The 17,816-nt window shown below is 34.8% G+C and overlaps 2 protein-coding genes across 2 annotated transcripts; both read right to left on the minus strand.

Annotated features, from left to right (window-relative positions):
- Positions 1-1,660: 1,660 nt before the first annotated feature.
- On the minus strand, positions 1,661-17,579 carry LOC131351412 (zinc finger protein 239-like). The gene is made up of 6 exons (XM_058386853.1): positions 17,449-17,579; positions 12,923-13,010; positions 7,284-7,364; positions 4,855-7,015; positions 4,554-4,699; positions 1,661-3,149 (listed from the first exon to the last, which is right to left on the minus strand). Exon 6 carries the CDS (start codon positions 3,085-3,087, stop codon positions 1,966-1,968), a length of 1,122 nt encoding a protein of 373 aa, XP_058242836.1. The 5' UTR covers positions 3,088-3,149; positions 4,554-4,699; positions 4,855-7,015; positions 7,284-7,364; positions 12,923-13,010; positions 17,449-17,579; the 3' UTR covers positions 1,661-1,965.
- On the minus strand, positions 14,102-17,579 carry LOC131351410 (zinc finger protein 501-like). Its single transcript, XM_058386851.1, has 2 exons — positions 17,449-17,579; positions 14,102-16,877 (listed from the first exon to the last, which is right to left on the minus strand). Exon 2 carries the CDS (start codon positions 16,874-16,876, stop codon positions 15,602-15,604), a length of 1,275 nt encoding a protein of 424 aa, XP_058242834.1. The 5' UTR covers position 16,877; positions 17,449-17,579; the 3' UTR covers positions 14,102-15,601.
- Positions 17,580-17,816: the final 237 nt, after the last annotated feature.

Raw genomic sequence — 17,816 nt, forward strand, 5'->3', positions numbered from 1 at the left:
AGCGACGAGAGTTAATTGGAATAGTTCAATGAAACCTGGACATTGGCTGATGACACTGAGTATGGAGCCTTCAACTGCCCAGTCCAGATGTCTAGAAACATGCAAAATTCTATCTATTTCTGCTTTATTTTTTCCTCTCCCGTCTCCTACTTCCTGTCTCCGTGCGTAGCGCCTGCCCTAGTGATGTGTCGTTTTGAACGAATAATTCATATGACTCGGGAACAACGAGTTCAAATACGTTCACTTTGTATTGACTTTGGATTGAGCAACATCCTATCGGTTCTGTGCGGGAAAATTTAGATTAGTTCACCTCTCGAGCCGTTCGTTCTTTTATCACGTGATCACTTCCTAGCTCGGTATCTTACAGTCAATAATACTAATATAATGTTGTACAGTATTTAGAAATTATCATAAAATTATCAAAAGACATGGGCAATGAACATTTTCTGAAAAATAGAAAAAAAGTTCTGTTATCGTTTTATTGTTCAGTATTAAATAATGGGAAAATATTGGTTAATTAATTTGCCCTTTCTCTGCATTTGACTGTCTGTAAACAAATATTAGTTCAAAAAGTCAAAGTCAAAGAAGCTTTATTGTCACTTCAACCACATATAACTGATGCAGTACACAGTGAAGTGAAACAACGTTCCTCCTAGACCAAAGGTGCTACACATAACAAAGACAAAGTACAGTGACGCAAACAAACATAGAACTAAACATAGAGATAAAACTAAACAATACTTACTGTGCAATAGTTAAAAACTAGACATACAGCAGAAGTGCACAGGATGACAAGACAAGACAGTACAGACAAACAACATATAGACCGACTCTGTGCAAACGAATAGTGTTGACAGTGAGTGCAAATACTGAAGTTAACATGTAAACAGGATCAATATAAAGAGTAAAGTGTAATGTAAAGTGACATATGCATGCAAACAGGACAATTTTTGTGTGTGTGTGAGTGTGTCTGTGTCCAGCACAGTATAGTTCTCCATTGAGAGTTCATGAAATAAACTGATCCTACAAACACAAAGTACCTATTGTTTGTACACACACAAACAATAAAAGTACACACACACACACACCTTGGAGGAAACTGGAAAACCCACAGGAAACCTAGCTAAAGATATTCAAGAACACTCACAGAAAACAAAGCTCAGGGCTAAACTGGAGGCCTTTGGAAACTACACACTTCAAACATGCTGTCTTGAGCAGTGGGTAACAATGTGAATCTTATCCATTAATACATACTTCACATTAGAACACAATTTTGCAATGTCATGTTTATTTCAATCACATTACATCCAGAAAGTAATGGACAGAGGCACCCCTGTCTGACGCAATCATCAATATCACCCAACAATACATTGCAATAGCAATACTCAATTCCACAAACAAGGGCAGTTAAATAGCTTGGAAGCGTTTTTAATTCTCCTCCTCTCCTCAAATTTCTGGACAAGTGAATAAATGTATTAATTAAAACAGTATACAGTAAACATGGCAGACAATGAAATTTTAGTATATATACTCAAATATATATATATATATATATATATATATATATATATATATATATATATATACATATATATATATATATATACAGTGTATATATATATATATATATATATATACAGTATAGAGTAAAAATGGCAGACAATAAAATTTGAGTCACTAATTTACTCAATTTTGTAAGTAAATGGTAATGTCTTGCAACTCCTCATCAGGCAGTGGAAAGCATCTACCAACATGTGAATGAATAATGAATATATATATATATTCTGTGTCTATATAGCATGGCTTCTCTTTTGCTGATGCTTTTTTTTTTTTTAAACTGTATGTTCAGTTTAAATGAAAATAATATTAAGTTTGTACAACTCTTCAAACCTTGTCACCAGCAATGCATTTCTCTCTATTGCGAAAAAGCTGGTGATCACTTAAATATGTATAACTATTCCCACATTATGAACAATTATGGTTCACTCCTGTGTGAATGCATTGGTGAGTTTTTAAAGCACTTGAATGTGTATAACTCTTCCCACAGTGTGAGCACTGATACGGCCTTTCTCCTGTGTGAAGGCGCTGGTGGCTTTTAAAATCACTTGACCGTGTAAAACTCATTCCACAGTATGAACAGCAATGTGGCTTTGCCCCTGTGTGAATGCGCTGGTGAGTTTTTAAATCATTTAAATGTTTAAAATCCTTCCCACAGTGTGAGCAATGATGTGGTTTATCTTCTGTATGAACGAGTTGGTGTTTTTTTAAAAAACGTGAACACGCAAAATTCTTCCCACAGTATAAGCAGTAATAGTGTTTCTCTCCTCTGTGGATGCTTTGGTGAATTTTTAAAGCACGTGAATCTGTAAATTTTTCCCCACAGTGTGAGCAGTGATACAGATTCTCTCCTGTGTGAATGCGCTGGTGAATTTTTAAAGCACTTGAATACATAAATTTTTCCCCACAGTGTGAGCAGTGATAGGGTTTGTCTCTTGTATGAATGTGTTTGTGCTTTTTTAAAACATATGACTGTGTAAAACTCCTCCCACACTCTGAACACTGATATGGCTTCTCTCCTGTGTGGATGCGTTGGTGAATTTTTAAATCACATGACCGTCTAAAACTCCTTCCACAGTGTGAGCACTGGAATGGCTTCTCTCCTGTGTGAATGCGCTGGTGAGCTTTTAAAGTACATAACTGCGTAAAACTCTTCCAACAGTATGAGCACTCATATGGCTTCACTCCTGTGTGAACGCGCTCATGAATTTTTAAATCGATTTTGACTCTAAAACTCTTCCCACAGTGCGAGCAGCAATGAGGCTTCTCTCCTGTGTGAATGCGCTCATGTTGTTTCAGATACTGACTGCAAGCAAAACTCTTCCCACACTCTGAGCACTGATACAGCTTGTCTCTTGTGTGAACGTGCTGGTGTGTTTTAAAGTGACTTAATTGTGTAAAACTCTTTCCACATTGTGAACAGCAATATGGCTTCTCTCCTGTGTGAATGCGCATGTGTTGCTTGAGAATGTTTAGCTTGGCAAAACTCCTCCCACACTGTGAGCAGTAGTGAATTCTGCCCTTGTCCATTCTGCACAAATCCCTCTGTGGTGATTTATATTGTGGAGACAGCCAGGCGATGACGTTTTCCTCTATAGCAGAACAGTAGACAAAACATTCGTCTTAGATTTTTAGGTGCCAAACAAATATCATGTGTTTTATTCATCAGTCACAGAAACTGAAAGAAAGCAAATAAATACTCAAGAGATTCGCACTGTATAGAAGCAGCATGCTATCAATGTTCAGGTACACATATTGCTCCCTCACAAATAGAGCTCCCAACAAGAGTTATGGACAAGATTTTCAAGGTTATGTCTGGTTATTTATGCATTGCATGGCTTCTGGCTGTTTATTGGCTCGATATGTTGTTTCTTTTAGCAATGCTATGCAATATATTTATTAAACTTTTCTTATAACAATACAATAAAAAATTACTGAATCTATGCTGCCAAACTGAAAATATGACCCATCTAACTTGAGCAACAAGACTGTTGTTGCAAATACAATATTCAGTAACATCATACTTAATTTAAAACAGCATTTCCTTAAAGATAGTTCTTCCTCAAACAGTTATTGAAGAAAAAAATAGTTTCACTGGGAATGCATTATTGGACTGTGATACGGTTAACATATTCACCCATTCATTATTAAATGTATTATATGGAATTGGGCAAATATAGACATAATTTGGAGACCATTTTGTTAATGAGAATACATTAAGATTTACATATACATAATAAAATAGTTATGCACATACTTTTCGTCAGACAAAGAAATAAATGTCAATTGCATATTCCTAATAATTTATTGAGTATTTATTTAAATTCAAAAGTGCTATCTAGAGTGTCTCCTTTAAGTATACCTGAAGACAAAGACACAGTTCAACAACAGGCCATTTCACAGCCATTAACCAACTATTACCACCTCATCATCTGAGTCTGGGGTGTGGCAGGTGAACATCTATAACCATCAGGTCAATTAAAGATCAAAATATTAGGAATGTAATATGCAACTCTAAATGTAAAAGATTCAGACAAAAAATTTTGCTATGCAAATAGAGGATATACTAGTACTAGTTATAAAATTAAGTTTAAATGTCACATTCAACACATTTTGGTCCATTTATCAAATAAATTCCATGCCAACTTTTTAAAAGTATAAATAATGAGAACTATATAATATATATTTTGTGAACTATATAATTTGTGTTCTAAAAATACATTCCAGTTTCACTGGGAATAAACTTTATTAAATAACATGAAATCAGGCAAAATATAGTTATAGTTTCAATGACAGACCATTTTTTCAGTGTATACACTCAGCTACACTTGTATTTTTATCTATTGGTTAAGATAGAGTTAATATGCATGCAAAACATAAACACTGTCAATTGTCATAAAAAAAGAGTCATAAAAAGTCATAGTAATGTATACTTATTTATTTACGTTAATAATAAATGCAGGAATCCATTTAATTAAATAAGAAAGAAAACTTACCTAGTTGAATTATTATTTTTTTTTTTTTTCTTCAAAATATCCCAGTGATTTCACAGCAGTCTTGTGTGTGAGGAACTCAACTATATGTAACTATAAGTCCTCCAGAAGAGTCAGTGATCTCTCAAAAGTCTGCAAGCATAGAAACTCTGAAAGCATAGAAAACAAATGTCCTATAAAACGAAATGCTTAGAAAGAGCAAAGCGATGAGAGTTTAATACAGTCCACTTTCAGCCATACAATTCGTCTTCAAACAAAATCAAAAACCCTTTAGCTGTCTAATTACGGAATAATTCAATCAAACCTGGATATTGGATCATGACACTGAGTATGAAGCCTTCAGCTGCCCAGTCCAGATGTCTAGAAACATACAAAGTGAATATCTATCTCTGCTTTATTTTTTCCTCTGTCATCTCTAGCATGTTTTCCTCTCTCGTGTCCTCCTTACCTCCGTCTCCGTGCGCAGCACCTGCCCGCCTCACAGGATTCTGATTGGCTGAGCAGAGTCCATCGATAACACAGTTAAAACTTTCCACTGAATATGTCCCTGGGAACCGTTAAAACAATTATTTCCCACACATTTAAGTTAAATGCCACCTATGTAACTACCGTAACGTTTTACTGAATATATTAAAAATTAAAGGAATACACAAATAATCACCAAGTAATAAACAATTTATAAAAATTGTGACTGGGTTACATTATTTACAAGGTGGATTTACATTGTTTTAACTCTGAGAGCTTCTTAGACAGTGCTGCATTCTCCACCATTATATGTTTTACATGGGGGACTTTGTGAGACAGGAATAGGAACAAAGATCTTCCTAGTTTAGTCCCCCAAAACCACCAAAAGGGTTTTCATAACATTTTTTTTTTTAAAGAAGAAATTATCGAAGTAAAAAACAAAACTTCATTTTCTCCTGAAGTGATTCTTTTCTGGACAAGTGAATACATGCGTTGATTAAAACAGTACACAGCAAACATGACAACCAATAAAATTTGAGTCACTAATTCACGGAATCTTGCACATCTACCATGTCTTCAAGGCTTCATTGACAGTGCCTGCATTCTCCGCCATTATATGTTTTACATGGGGAACTTTGTGTGACAGGAAAAAAACAAAGCTTAGTCCCTCGAAAAGGGCTAGGCTTTGGCTACCCAGATTCAGGAAAGGCAAGGGTTTTTGTATTTAAGGTGGAGTGGAATGAGTAAGAGTTAGCCAGCGATGAGACAGAAGTGGCATCACTTGGCCAATTGAGCAGTGGCTATAGCTTAGCAGGAAAGTAGAGACTAGAGTCTGTGAAGGTTGGAACATAACAGTTTTGTTTATAAGAAATGAACAATGTAAAAAAACAAAAATACACTTTGTTCTTAAGTAAAACTTTTCTGGACAAGTCACGTAAAACAGTATACAGTAAACATGGCTGACAATAAAATTTGAGTCACTAATTCACTAAATAATGAATCATTTAAGTATACCTTGTCTTCCTACTCCTCATCAGGCAGTGGAAAATCTTCATCTACAATCATCTTTGCAGATTCAAACATCATTGCATTATTACACATAATAATGAAAATGTTATGTACTGTGTGTATATAGTATGGCTTTATTTTTGTATAAATCTTCTCAGGTCTTTTAAAACGTTCTTTATTCGGTTTAAATGTACTTAATTAAATCTGGACAACACTTCCCACATTGTGATCATGCAATACATTCCTCTCTATTATGAATAAGCTGGTGTTTTTTTAAAACCACTTTTAAAACTTTTAACACACTTGTGTAAAACTCTTACCACAGTGTATACAGTAATGTGGCTGTGTTCCTGTGTGAATGCGCTGGTGAGTTTTATAAACGTTTAAAATTCTTCTCACAGTGTGAGCATGGATGTTGCTTATCTTCTGTGTGAACAAGATGGTGGCTTTTTAAAGAACTTGAATAAGCAAAATTCTTCCCACAGCATACACAGTATTATGGCTTCTCTCTTGTGTGAATGCGTTCATGCTTTTTTAAAGCACTTGAGTTTGTAAAATTCTTCCAACAGTGTGAGCACTGATATGGCTTCACTCCAGTGTGAATGCGCTCGTGAACCACTAAATCCTTTGTATCTACAAATCTCTTCCCACAGTGTGAACAGCAGTGAGGCTTCTCTCCTCTGTGAATGCGCTCGTGTTTTTTTAGATACCGACTGCAAGCAAAACTCTTCCCACATTCTGAGCACTGATGCAACTTCTGTCCAGCGTGAACATGCTTGTGTATGCTTAAGTGACTTAATTGTGTAAAACTCTTTCCACATTGTGAACAGCAATATGGTTTCTCTCCTGTGTGAATGCGCATGTGTTTTTTGACAATACTCGGCTTGGCAAAACCCTTCCCACACTGTGAGCAGTAGTGAATTCTTCCCTTGCCCATTTTGCCCTCTGTGGTGATTTATAGTGTGAAGACAGCGAGATGATGATGTTTCACTCTGTAGCAGAACAATAGACAACAAACATTAATCTTAGATTATTTGGTGCTAAACAAGTATCATGTGTTTTATTCATCAGTCACAGAAACAGAAAATGAAATTTACATACACAAGGCAAAAACTCTATCTTGTCACACAGAGATATCTATCTATCAAAAGAAAGAAAGAAAGAAAGAAAGAAAGAAAGAAAGAAAGAAAGAAAGAAAGAAAGAAAGAAAGAAAGAAAGAAAGAAAGAAAGAAAGAAAGAAAGAAATGAAGAAAACTTACCTAGTTGAAATGATCTTTTTTAAATCCCTGTGTTCTCAGTGAGGGCCTCAACTAAAATGGCAGGGTGTCTCCTTTAAGTACCTGAGGATAGACACAGTTCAACAACAGGACATTTCACAGCCATTAGTCAACTATTACCACCTCATCATCTGAGTCTGGGGTGTGGCAGGATAACATCTCAAAACATTCTCTATATTATAGTTATGCAAAGTGACTGGATGGATTGTTCCCATATCATCGTATGAAGACAACCAGACAATGATAGGAGCTGCTCACTCTGTAGCAGAACAGTAGATAAAACAACAATCTTAGATTATTAGGTGCTAAACAAGTATCATTTGTTTTATTCACCAGTCACAGAAACAGAAGCTGAAAAGAGGCTAGTAAACAAACAAGGCAAAAATTTATGCTGAAGAGATTAGCGTTAGGAGCAGCATGTTATATTTCAGAAGTTCAATTACAGTAGGACCCATAATCTCATATCTGGTTATTTTATTATTACATGGCTTCTGACCCTTTAGTATTTTGACAGCTGTAATATAACTTTATTTCCTTTAGCAATGGCATCCAAGGAAATTTCATAACCCTGTTAACCCTATTTTTTTTAAAAAAAGATGCTAAAATTGTCTTCTTATATTGTACATTGTTGTGAATTTAAACAATTCCACTGGGCATGTCTGCACTATGCTTTGTTAAATACATGTATTATATTAATATTTGCTTCATCAATGTATTATATGTATTTGTTATTTTTGAAATTCTTTTCTTTCCTTTTCCTCCTAAGTTCTTTCCAGAAATCCCAGTTGCCTCACAGCAGCCTTCTTAAAATATATATGGAGACAAAATACACAGGATAATCCATCAACAATCATTAACCACCCATTAGTGCCTCATCATCTGAATCTGGAATTATTCGGTCAGTTAAATATATGCAAAAAAGTCTCTGATTTTTTTCCCATTCTGGTAAGAGGGAACTCTGGTATTTTAAAATCTGGTATTTTAGTCTAAACTTACAGGGTTTGTATATGGATTATAACCAAACAACCTATAGCACAGCATATTTGCTCTAATGAAAGAAGCTAATAATACAAGCAAAGTCTACTATTTTTTTTAAACTAGCATGAGTGGAAATTTCATTCCACTGTGGAGGGGTAGGGAGTGGGGGGTGGTCAATAAACAGAAAAAAATGATCAAGATTCCTGAGGGGGGCAGAAAGTACAGTTTTAAAGCAGAAATATACTGAATAATCCAACTAATTCAACCAAAATATTCATCAAGAATATTTATTTGTTGTAATTTTACATACAAGTTACATACAATTATGCCACTAAATATAAGGCAACTTAGATATTTAAACACAAACCCATTTTGTGAAAATAATGAGCAGATCGAGTTCAAGTGCAACACTCAAGTAATGAATCTACCTATTGCGCCGAAGCATTCTGTCTAGCTTTTGTCCACTATATTCTGTGTTTTCTTGTGTTTGTTTACTTTGCCACATGTTTTTTCTTGATTTATTTCATGCTTCTGTCCCTGTATTGGTCACGAGGTTTTCCTACTGTATCATGAGTAGGCTCACCTGTTTTGAGTTTTTACTTTGATTAGGTTGTCTTTTTTGTGATCACCCCAGGAACACCCCACAAGAGCTGCAGTTTTGGAGATGCTCTGATCCAGTGGTCTAGCCATCACAATGTGGCCCTTCGTCAAACTTGCTCAAATCCTTATGCTTGTCCATTTTTCCTGCTTCTAACACATCAACTTTGCGGACAAAATGTTCACTTGCTGCCTAATATATCCCACCCACTAACAGGTGCCATGATGAGGAGATCATCAGTCTTATTCACTTCACCTCTCAGTGCTCAGAATGTTATGTCTGATCGGTGTATATGTGTATTCAAGTATATAAAACATACCATATGAAAACAATCATAGGTAACCTATATACAATTGCCAAAGCCTTTAAACAAAGATAAATAAACATAAATAAACAAAGATAAATAAATATAAATTAGTGCCGTTATTAAGACCCTATTTATACTTATATATATAGTATTATGTACTTTAGACAACATCTGCCATGTACTGTGGCTGGTGAAAGGATGTCGAAACTAATTCATATAAGCCTACACAGATAGTGATTAATATAAATTCATAAATCTATAACCATAAACAATTTTTTTATTTAATACAATTAAATGTTTTTATCACAAGTGTCACTTTAAATTAAATATTTAAATAATTTGTCAGACCCACAGAGATGACTGTAAAAAAAAGGACCTTTTTGCATATAAACCTTTTTCTATGGCTTCAGGTATAGAAACATGTAAATGTTTTTATTGATGTTTTGCTGAGTTTGTTGCAGAGTGTCTGGGCTCTGGGCACATGCATTAGAACAGAAAGAATGTCTAAAGGCCAAAACAAAGTATATTGCAGTCATAGACAAGGTCATAGATGAGGTATAAACAAATGATGTCACACTCAGCCCAAGGCCACGGACAGCCCAAGAGGCAAGATCTATTCAGAATATATCAATACACACAGTATTAATCACTAAAGCTATTTAAATTAGACTCAACAATTCATTTTTCTTTTTGTTAAGTGCTGAGATGTGTATAATGTTTCCAATCAGTGTGAATGAGCTTGTTTGCTTTGAAAACTAGTTTGTTGTTTAAAACATTAAATCACTGTTATTTCTTTTCTCTTGTGTGATTGAGCTGATGTCTTTTAAGCAGACTACTTTGAGCAAAACACCTCCCACACAGTATCACTTTAATCTATAACCCCTCGGTTATAATATAAATGTTTTATTCATAAAATAGACTGCAAATTTGTACCAGACATTCATAATAAATAAATAAATAAATAAATAAATAAATAATTCTTTGAACCCTTTATTAATAGGAAACTAGAGATTTATTACTAAAACTAGAGAAAACAAAGTGTTAGGTTGTGCCCAGCTCTACTCTACAACAACATGAACACTGTGTGTGTGATGTAAATGCCCTCATTCAGGAAAGGAATCCTGCTAAAAACATATTTGGGTTGTGTTAGTTCATAGCTGTTAGAAGAAAAACAGTGAAGATTTAACAGATATTTCAGAATCAGTTTCTGCTGCAAATTCTAATATAAAAGGGTTTCAAACCGTAGTGTGGCCAAGAATGGTTTATAACATTTTTATGACACCATTTTAAGTCAGAGATGCATTTTAAGTAAAAAACCTAAGAAATAAACTGTAAAGCTGCTTTGTTAAAAGCACTATACACATGAACTGAATTAAATAATTTGTTGTCAGAGCCACAGAGATGAATACAAAAACAACTTTTGCGCATAAACGACAGGTACTGAAGCATGTAAAAGTTTTTACTGAGGGTTTGACGAGTTTGTTACAGAGTGAAAACTGTTTACAAAAGCAACAAGGTTGAAAACCTTTAAAATATGTTATTCATCAGTCACTGATCCAAAAATAATGAAAAAATATTTTATAACTGCATGGTTTTTGAACATTTAGTGTCTTGATAACTGTTATGTTTGAAAAACTGTAAATGTACAAAAAATATGTATATATATATATATATATATATATATATATATATATATATATATATATATATATATATATATATATATATAATTTCTTATTATTAATTTAATAATAATAATAATAATAATAATAATAATAATAATAATAATAATAATAATAATAATAATGAAACATTTTTTCATTATTTTTGGACCAGTGACTGGTGAATAACATAAAAATATATTTTAGGCTGTAAAATAACAATTTTATGTCCTATTTATTTATATTTTTTTAGTACAGTAATTAAAGCATTTACAAAATCTATAAGAATATGCAACATTTTACCGTTCTAAAGTATGTACAGAACTGGTATTAATTTTGATGAGCCCTTCAACATGATACATACACAGAGAGAGAGAGTACTACCTACCACCCACTAGCGAACCACCTGCTAACTCATTAGTCAATTTCAACCCCTGCGATGGACTGGCAACCTGTCCAGCGTGTACCCCTGCCTTTCGCCCAATGTGTGCTGGGATAGGCTCCAGCAGATCCCTGTGACCCTAATTAGGAATAAAGCGGGTGTAGAAAATGGATGGATGGATGGATCAATTTCAACCGGCCCGTGCCGCTATACAAAGTATGCTTCCCTTTCCCCAACTGCATGCATAGCCAGCAGCCAATCACAACCATAATTAAATGAATGGGGCATTCCGATTGGCCAGACTCGATCCTACTGTATTTTGATTTTCAGCATCCCGGCACCGCGCTTTCCTAAACAATGCTACGTTCTACTTGTTCACAGTCTAGACTAGAGAACTATCAGTTAAAAAATAACATGATATGATTACTGAACACACCCACAAAGCCATTTTGTGAAAATACTGAGACATTTGAATGCAACACTCACGCAATAAATCTGCCCCTTGTGCCGAGGCACGCTACACCATGCCCGATTTGTTCCGTGTTTTCACGTTTGTTTACATTGCCACGTGTTTTGTCTTGATTCATGACATGTTTCTGCCCCTTTATGGTCACGAGTAGGCTCACCTGTTTTGAGTTCCCCCTTTGATTAATTTTGTCTGTTTAACCCTCATGTATTGTAATCGGCGTGAAGTATTCGTTCAGTTTCTGTTACAGTCTGTTGATTTCAAGCTTTTAGTTTATATTCACAGTTCTCTCGATGTTAAGTCTTACATTGCGCATGTTTTCACCTTCACTATCCTGTCTGTTTCTGATGGAGAAAGGGGTACAACTTTACCCAGGGCAGGTTGTACCAGACTTTTAGTAGTTTGCACGTGCCCTGGTATGACGAAACTTCCTGTCTTTATTAGTTACAATACCAACATTGTGTTTAAACAAATGCACAAATATTTAAACAAATTCAGCAGATATTAAAGGAAGCTCATTTTACCACAGCATTTTTCTAATTTCATACGTTAATTTGTTAATTATTATCAATTTAATTTATAATCTCTTGGTTATAATCAGAGTCTCTAAATGTTTATATAGCCTCCAGAATTGTGTAGTCAGGTCTGAACCTCAGTTACAAGCAGAGGGCAGGTTGTAGAAAAATACCCCACTATTAAAAGAACCTGTTCTATTCTGGGTCGTTAGCCCAGTAGATTTACTTTACTGCGGAATAATAAATAGGCCAGTTAAACCAGATAGGTGTGTAACCTGCTGCTGTTTGAGACATCTGCCATGTACTATGGCTTATGTCCAAAGGAAGTGAAAGGAACATATATGCTTAAACTAATTCATATAAGCCTACACAGACATAATTAAGCAGTGATTAATATAAAAATCTAAACCATTAACCATAAATAAGTTTTTTTTTTTTTTTTTTTTTAAATTTACAGGTTTTCTCATTTGCTAAAACAGACAATAAAACTGGGATCCACTTGATCCTCATCATCACCTTCTAAGCACAGCATAAGTCTTCTCAACTCTTTTTCATTTGTTTCATACATTTCTCACACCCTTTTTCAAAACATAAACCACTCGTTGAAAGACCCCAAACTCTGTTGGATTAACTGTGTTGAACACAAGGAAAGCATATATTCACAGCTCATAAAAAGAACTTATAAATATATATAATTATGAATATATAATTCACCTGTGTGAAACTCGTTTACACAACTCTTCAATCAGCCATCAGTCCTCTTCCATCAACTGCTGCTATACAGAAGTGTGTATGTTTATTCCTGAGGGGGATCACAAAGTACAGTTTTAGAGGCAGATATACTTCAATGAATAGCCCAACTAACTCAACGAAAATATTCATCAAAAATATTTATTTATTGTTGTTTTTCTCAAAACAAGCTGTAGAAAATTATGCCACCAAAGATAGGGCAACTTAGGTAATTAAACTTATATAAGCTCAATGAATGTAAAGTATGCATTGTACCTGTATACATGAAATAAAACAAAACAAAAAACAGTACATTAAGTATAACTTGGTATGGATGGCCCTTTACAGTAGTAGGAATGAATAATAAATAGTTTTACTGACATAGTTTACTGACACACCAATAGGGTGGTGTTGTTTTATTTATAAAATCGGATTCAGTTGCTTGAGTGAAGATTTAACAGATGTGTCAGAATCAGTTACTGCTACGAGGTATAACATAGAAGTGTTTTAAATAGTAGTGTGGACAAACCAGGTTTGTCCTAAGTTTAATTTGGGTGTATACTTTAAGTAAAAAATGTAAAGAAATAAGCATTTAAATAATTTGTCAAACCCAAAGAAATGAATGCAAAAATAGAACCTTTATAAACCTTTCATGTAAATGTTTTTACTGATGTTTTGCTGAGTTTGTTGCAGAGTGTCTGGGCTCTGGGCACATTTATCAGAACAGAACAGAAAGAATGTCTATAGGCCAAAACAAAGTATATTGTGGTCATAGACAAGGTCAGAGACAAGGTCTAAACAAATGATAGCACACTCATCCCAAGGCCATGGACAGCCCAAGTGGCAAGATATGTTCAGATTCAGAATATATCAGTATACACAGTATTAATCACTAAAGCTGTTCAAATTAGACTCAATGATTCATTTTTTTGTTTGTTTGTTTTGTTAAGTGCTCAGATGTGTATAATATTTCTCATTGGTGTGAACAAGCTGGTTTGTTTTGAAAATGAGTTTATTGTTTAAAACTTTAATCTATAACCTCTCGGTTATAATATGAATGTTTTATTCATAAAATAGAATGCAAATTTGTACCAGATATAAAATAAAATAAAATAAAATAAAATAAAATAAAATAAAATAAAATAAAATAAAATAAAATAAAATAAAATAAATAAAGCTTTGAACCCCTTGAGTACTAGGAAACTTGAGATTAATAGTTTTAGTACTAAAATAAGAGAAAACAGAGTGCTCTCCCCTACTGCTTGTTTTCCTTTTAAGATTTCGTATGTGTCTTTTTGGATCGTTCACCTAAATTATTGCTGCTATCAAGAATAATCTGCGATTAATTGAAAATTAATTGGATTTTACGAGATGGAGGATTTTACTTTGAAGTCAATGGAAAAAATATAAGATTGAGTTTAATAATTAGAAGAAAACATTACTAAGGTTAAATCCATAAACATATCTGAAATCATTATTTAAATACTCATGAAAGCCTGACCTTTAAATTCACCAGAGATTAAAAAAAATCTTCAAAGCATGACCAGGCCAATTTAATCTTTAAGGATCAATGCACATGTGAAAATGCACTTCTTTTATACTGTATGGTTGCTTCTGAACATTAGATTGAATGTGTGGTTCATTTCAGAACATGTCACGTCACCAACTATTAAAAAGTGTGCGCACTAGGTTATATATCTATGTAAAAATTTATCTTTCTTTCTTTTCCATTAAAAGGTTATTTTTCACTTACAGTTTGTAAGTTGTTAATTGGCATTTAACTTGGTTTATTTATTCATTTTAACAGGGGTTAAAACTTAAGGCATTTCCAAAGAGCATATGGTTTTTTGAAACAATAGATGACAATGTGAAACTTATCCAACATTACACACGTCACACTAGAGCTCCATCATGCTATGTAATGTTTATTTGAATCATATGTACATAGGATGATTCTCAATATACATGGGAAGTATATTTTTGTCTTCACCTGACATGATCATTAAGATCACTCCAGACCCATTGCAATACTGAATAATAAAAAAAAAATATCCCAAGGACAGTGGGGGGAAAAAAGTTAAAGCCAGAAGGTTTCTTTCTTTATTCTCTCATATGGTGACTTGCCAACAAGAACAAACCACGGGCAAAAGAAAATATCTCCTTTTCTGGGTTACAGTGGATAGTGGCAACTAATTAAATCACACTTTTTTAGAACAGTAGTAACAGTACTACATTTTTGCGGAGTACAAGCATAAGGTGAATCCTGGTCTAAAACATGAAATGATTACATCAGAACTTGATGGATAGCAGTTACTGATGGTTTAACGAGTTTGTTACAGAGTGTCTGGACTTGGCACACATTTATCAGATCAGAGCAGAAAGAATGTCTAGGCCAAAACAATGGACATTATGGTCATAGCCAAGGTCATAGGTAAAGTATAAAAAGATATCACACAGTCAGACCAAGGCCTCAGACCGAGGCCTCTATATATTCAGAAAATATCAGTTATACACAAGCACTAATCACTAGAGCTAATCAAATTAGACTTGCTAATTCAGTTCTTTCTTGTTTTGTATAAAAGTGCTCAGGTGTATAATATTTTTCATATTATTTCAGTATGGTTTCCCATCAGTGTGAATGTTTGTTGTTTCTCAACAGTATGATCACTGGTACTTCTTCTCTCTTGTGTGAGTGAGCTGATGTCTTTTAAGATGACTATTTCGAGTATAAGCCTTCTCACACAGTGAGCAGCGATACGGCTTTTCTCCTGTGTGAATTTGCACGTGTTTTTTGTAATTCGATACGTTTATGAAACCTTTCCCACAGTATGAGCAGCAATGCAGTTTATCTCCCATGTGAATACGTTGGTGGACGTTGAGAGCTGTCATATCAGAAAAACTGTTTCCGCACAGTGAGCAGTGATACTGCTTCTCTCCAGTGTGAATGCGCTGGTGGGTTTTAAAAACACTTTTATACATAAAACTCATCCCGCACTCTGTGCACTGATATGGCTTCTCTCCGGTGTGAATGCGCCGGTGGACTTTCAGACTTTTCTGCTCGGAGAAACTCTTCCCACACTCAGAGCACCGATACGGTTTCTCTCCTGTGTGAACACGCTGGTGCGATTTAAAAGCACCTTGCTGTGTAAAACTCTTCCCACACTCAGTGCACTGATACGGCTTCTCTCCCGTGTGAATGCGCTGGTGCGTTTTATAAGCATTGTGATGTGTAAAACTCTTCCCACACTCAGAGCACCGATACGGTTTCTCTCCTGTGTGAATCCGCTGGTGGATTCTAAAAACACTACGTAATGTAAAGCTCTGCCCACACTCTGTGCACTGATACGGCTTCTCTCCCGTGTGAATGCGCAGGTGGGCTTTCAGACTTCTCTGCTCTGTAAAACTTTTCCCGCACTCCGTGCAGTGAAATGGCTTCTCTCCTGTGTGAATGTGCTGGTGCACTATGAGAGTTTTCTGCTCTGAAAAACTCTTCCCACACTCTGAGCACCAATATGGCTTCTCTCCTGTGTGAATGCGCTGATGGACTTTGAGAGTATTCAGCTGTGAAAAGCTCTTCCCGCACTCTGTGCACCGATAGGGCTTCTCTCCTGTGTGAATGCGCTGGTGGGATTTAAAAGCACTCCGTTGTGTAAAACTCTTCCCACACTCTGAGCAGCAATACGGTTTCTCGCCCGTGTGAATGCGCTTATGGAGTTTGAGAGCTTTCTGATCCGAAAACCTCATCCCGCACTCTGTACAATGAAACGGTTTTTCTCCTGTGTGAATCCGTCTGTGTATTTTGAGAGAACTTGGTCTTGTGAAACTTTTCCCACACATTGAGCAGTAGTGAAGTCTTTTATTGCCACTTTTTGCACGAATCTGTCTCTGATGGTGTTTAGTGTCATGGGAATCAGACGATGCCATTTCAGACGATTTCATTCTGTAGGAAAACCGTTTACAAAAGCAACAATCTTAGTTTTGAAGCCTCACAGCAATGGATTAGATAAAACATTTAAAATGGTGTTATTCAACAGTCTAAAAAAGAAAGAAAATATAATGAAAATATGTTTTATTATTGCATGGTTTCTGAACATTTAGTGTCTTAATAACTGTAATATAACTACATTTCCTTCAGCAACACTATCTAATAGAATAGAATAGAATTTCCTAACCCTATTAACTATTATAAAAAGATGCTCAAATTGTAAGATTGTGAGTAATATAACAATGCCTAAACAGTTAGAACACTAGATATGCCTGCACTATTTTATTATTATTTGTTATTCATTTCTCAATACATTTATAGTATTAATATTTTGACCATTTGAAACTTAAATCTTGAAGCTAAATCACACTGTCTATATTTGTGTTTATACACTCAGTTTCGCACCTATTGTACATCTATTGTTAGAGATAGTTGTAAGTTTGAGTTACTATGCAAAATAAGCAAATGTCATTTACATAGTCATTGAAAACATTTACATTTTAGTTCGTTTGAAAGAGAGACTTACCATGTGTAAATGAACTGAGAACTTGAAAATGAACTTTCTTCCCGTTTTCCCAGAAATCCCAGTAGCTTCACAGCAGTCTTCTTTCCCGTGGACTAAAGACACAGTACAGGGCGTCTTCTTAAAATATATATCTGGAGACAAAAGACACAGGATAATCCATCAACGATCATTAACCACCAATTAGCGCCTCATCATTAGAGTCTGGAACCATTTGGTCAATTAAATATATGCAAAGAAGTCTGTGATTAGGAGGAATTTTCCACTGTTAGGGTAGGAGGGAATTCAAAAATCAGGTATTTTACTCTGAATATACAAGGTTTGTATTCGGATTATAGCCAGACAACCTAGATATGACACAGCATATTTGC

The sequence above is a fragment of the Hemibagrus wyckioides genome, linkage group LG03, assembly GCF_019097595.1.
Source record: "Hemibagrus wyckioides isolate EC202008001 linkage group LG03, SWU_Hwy_1.0, whole genome shotgun sequence".
NCBI lineage: Eukaryota > Metazoa > Chordata > Actinopteri > Siluriformes > Bagridae > Hemibagrus > Hemibagrus wyckioides.

What these genes read in the sequence shown, in the direction of transcription:
- LOC131351412 (XM_058386853.1), bottom strand. Translation starts at nt 3,087, where the DNA reads ATGGACAAGGGCAGAATTCACTACTGCTCACAGTGTGGGAGGAGTTTT.
- LOC131351410 (XM_058386851.1), bottom strand. Translation starts at nt 16,876, where the DNA reads ATGAAATCGTCTGAAATGGCATCGTCTGATTCCCATGACACTAAACAC.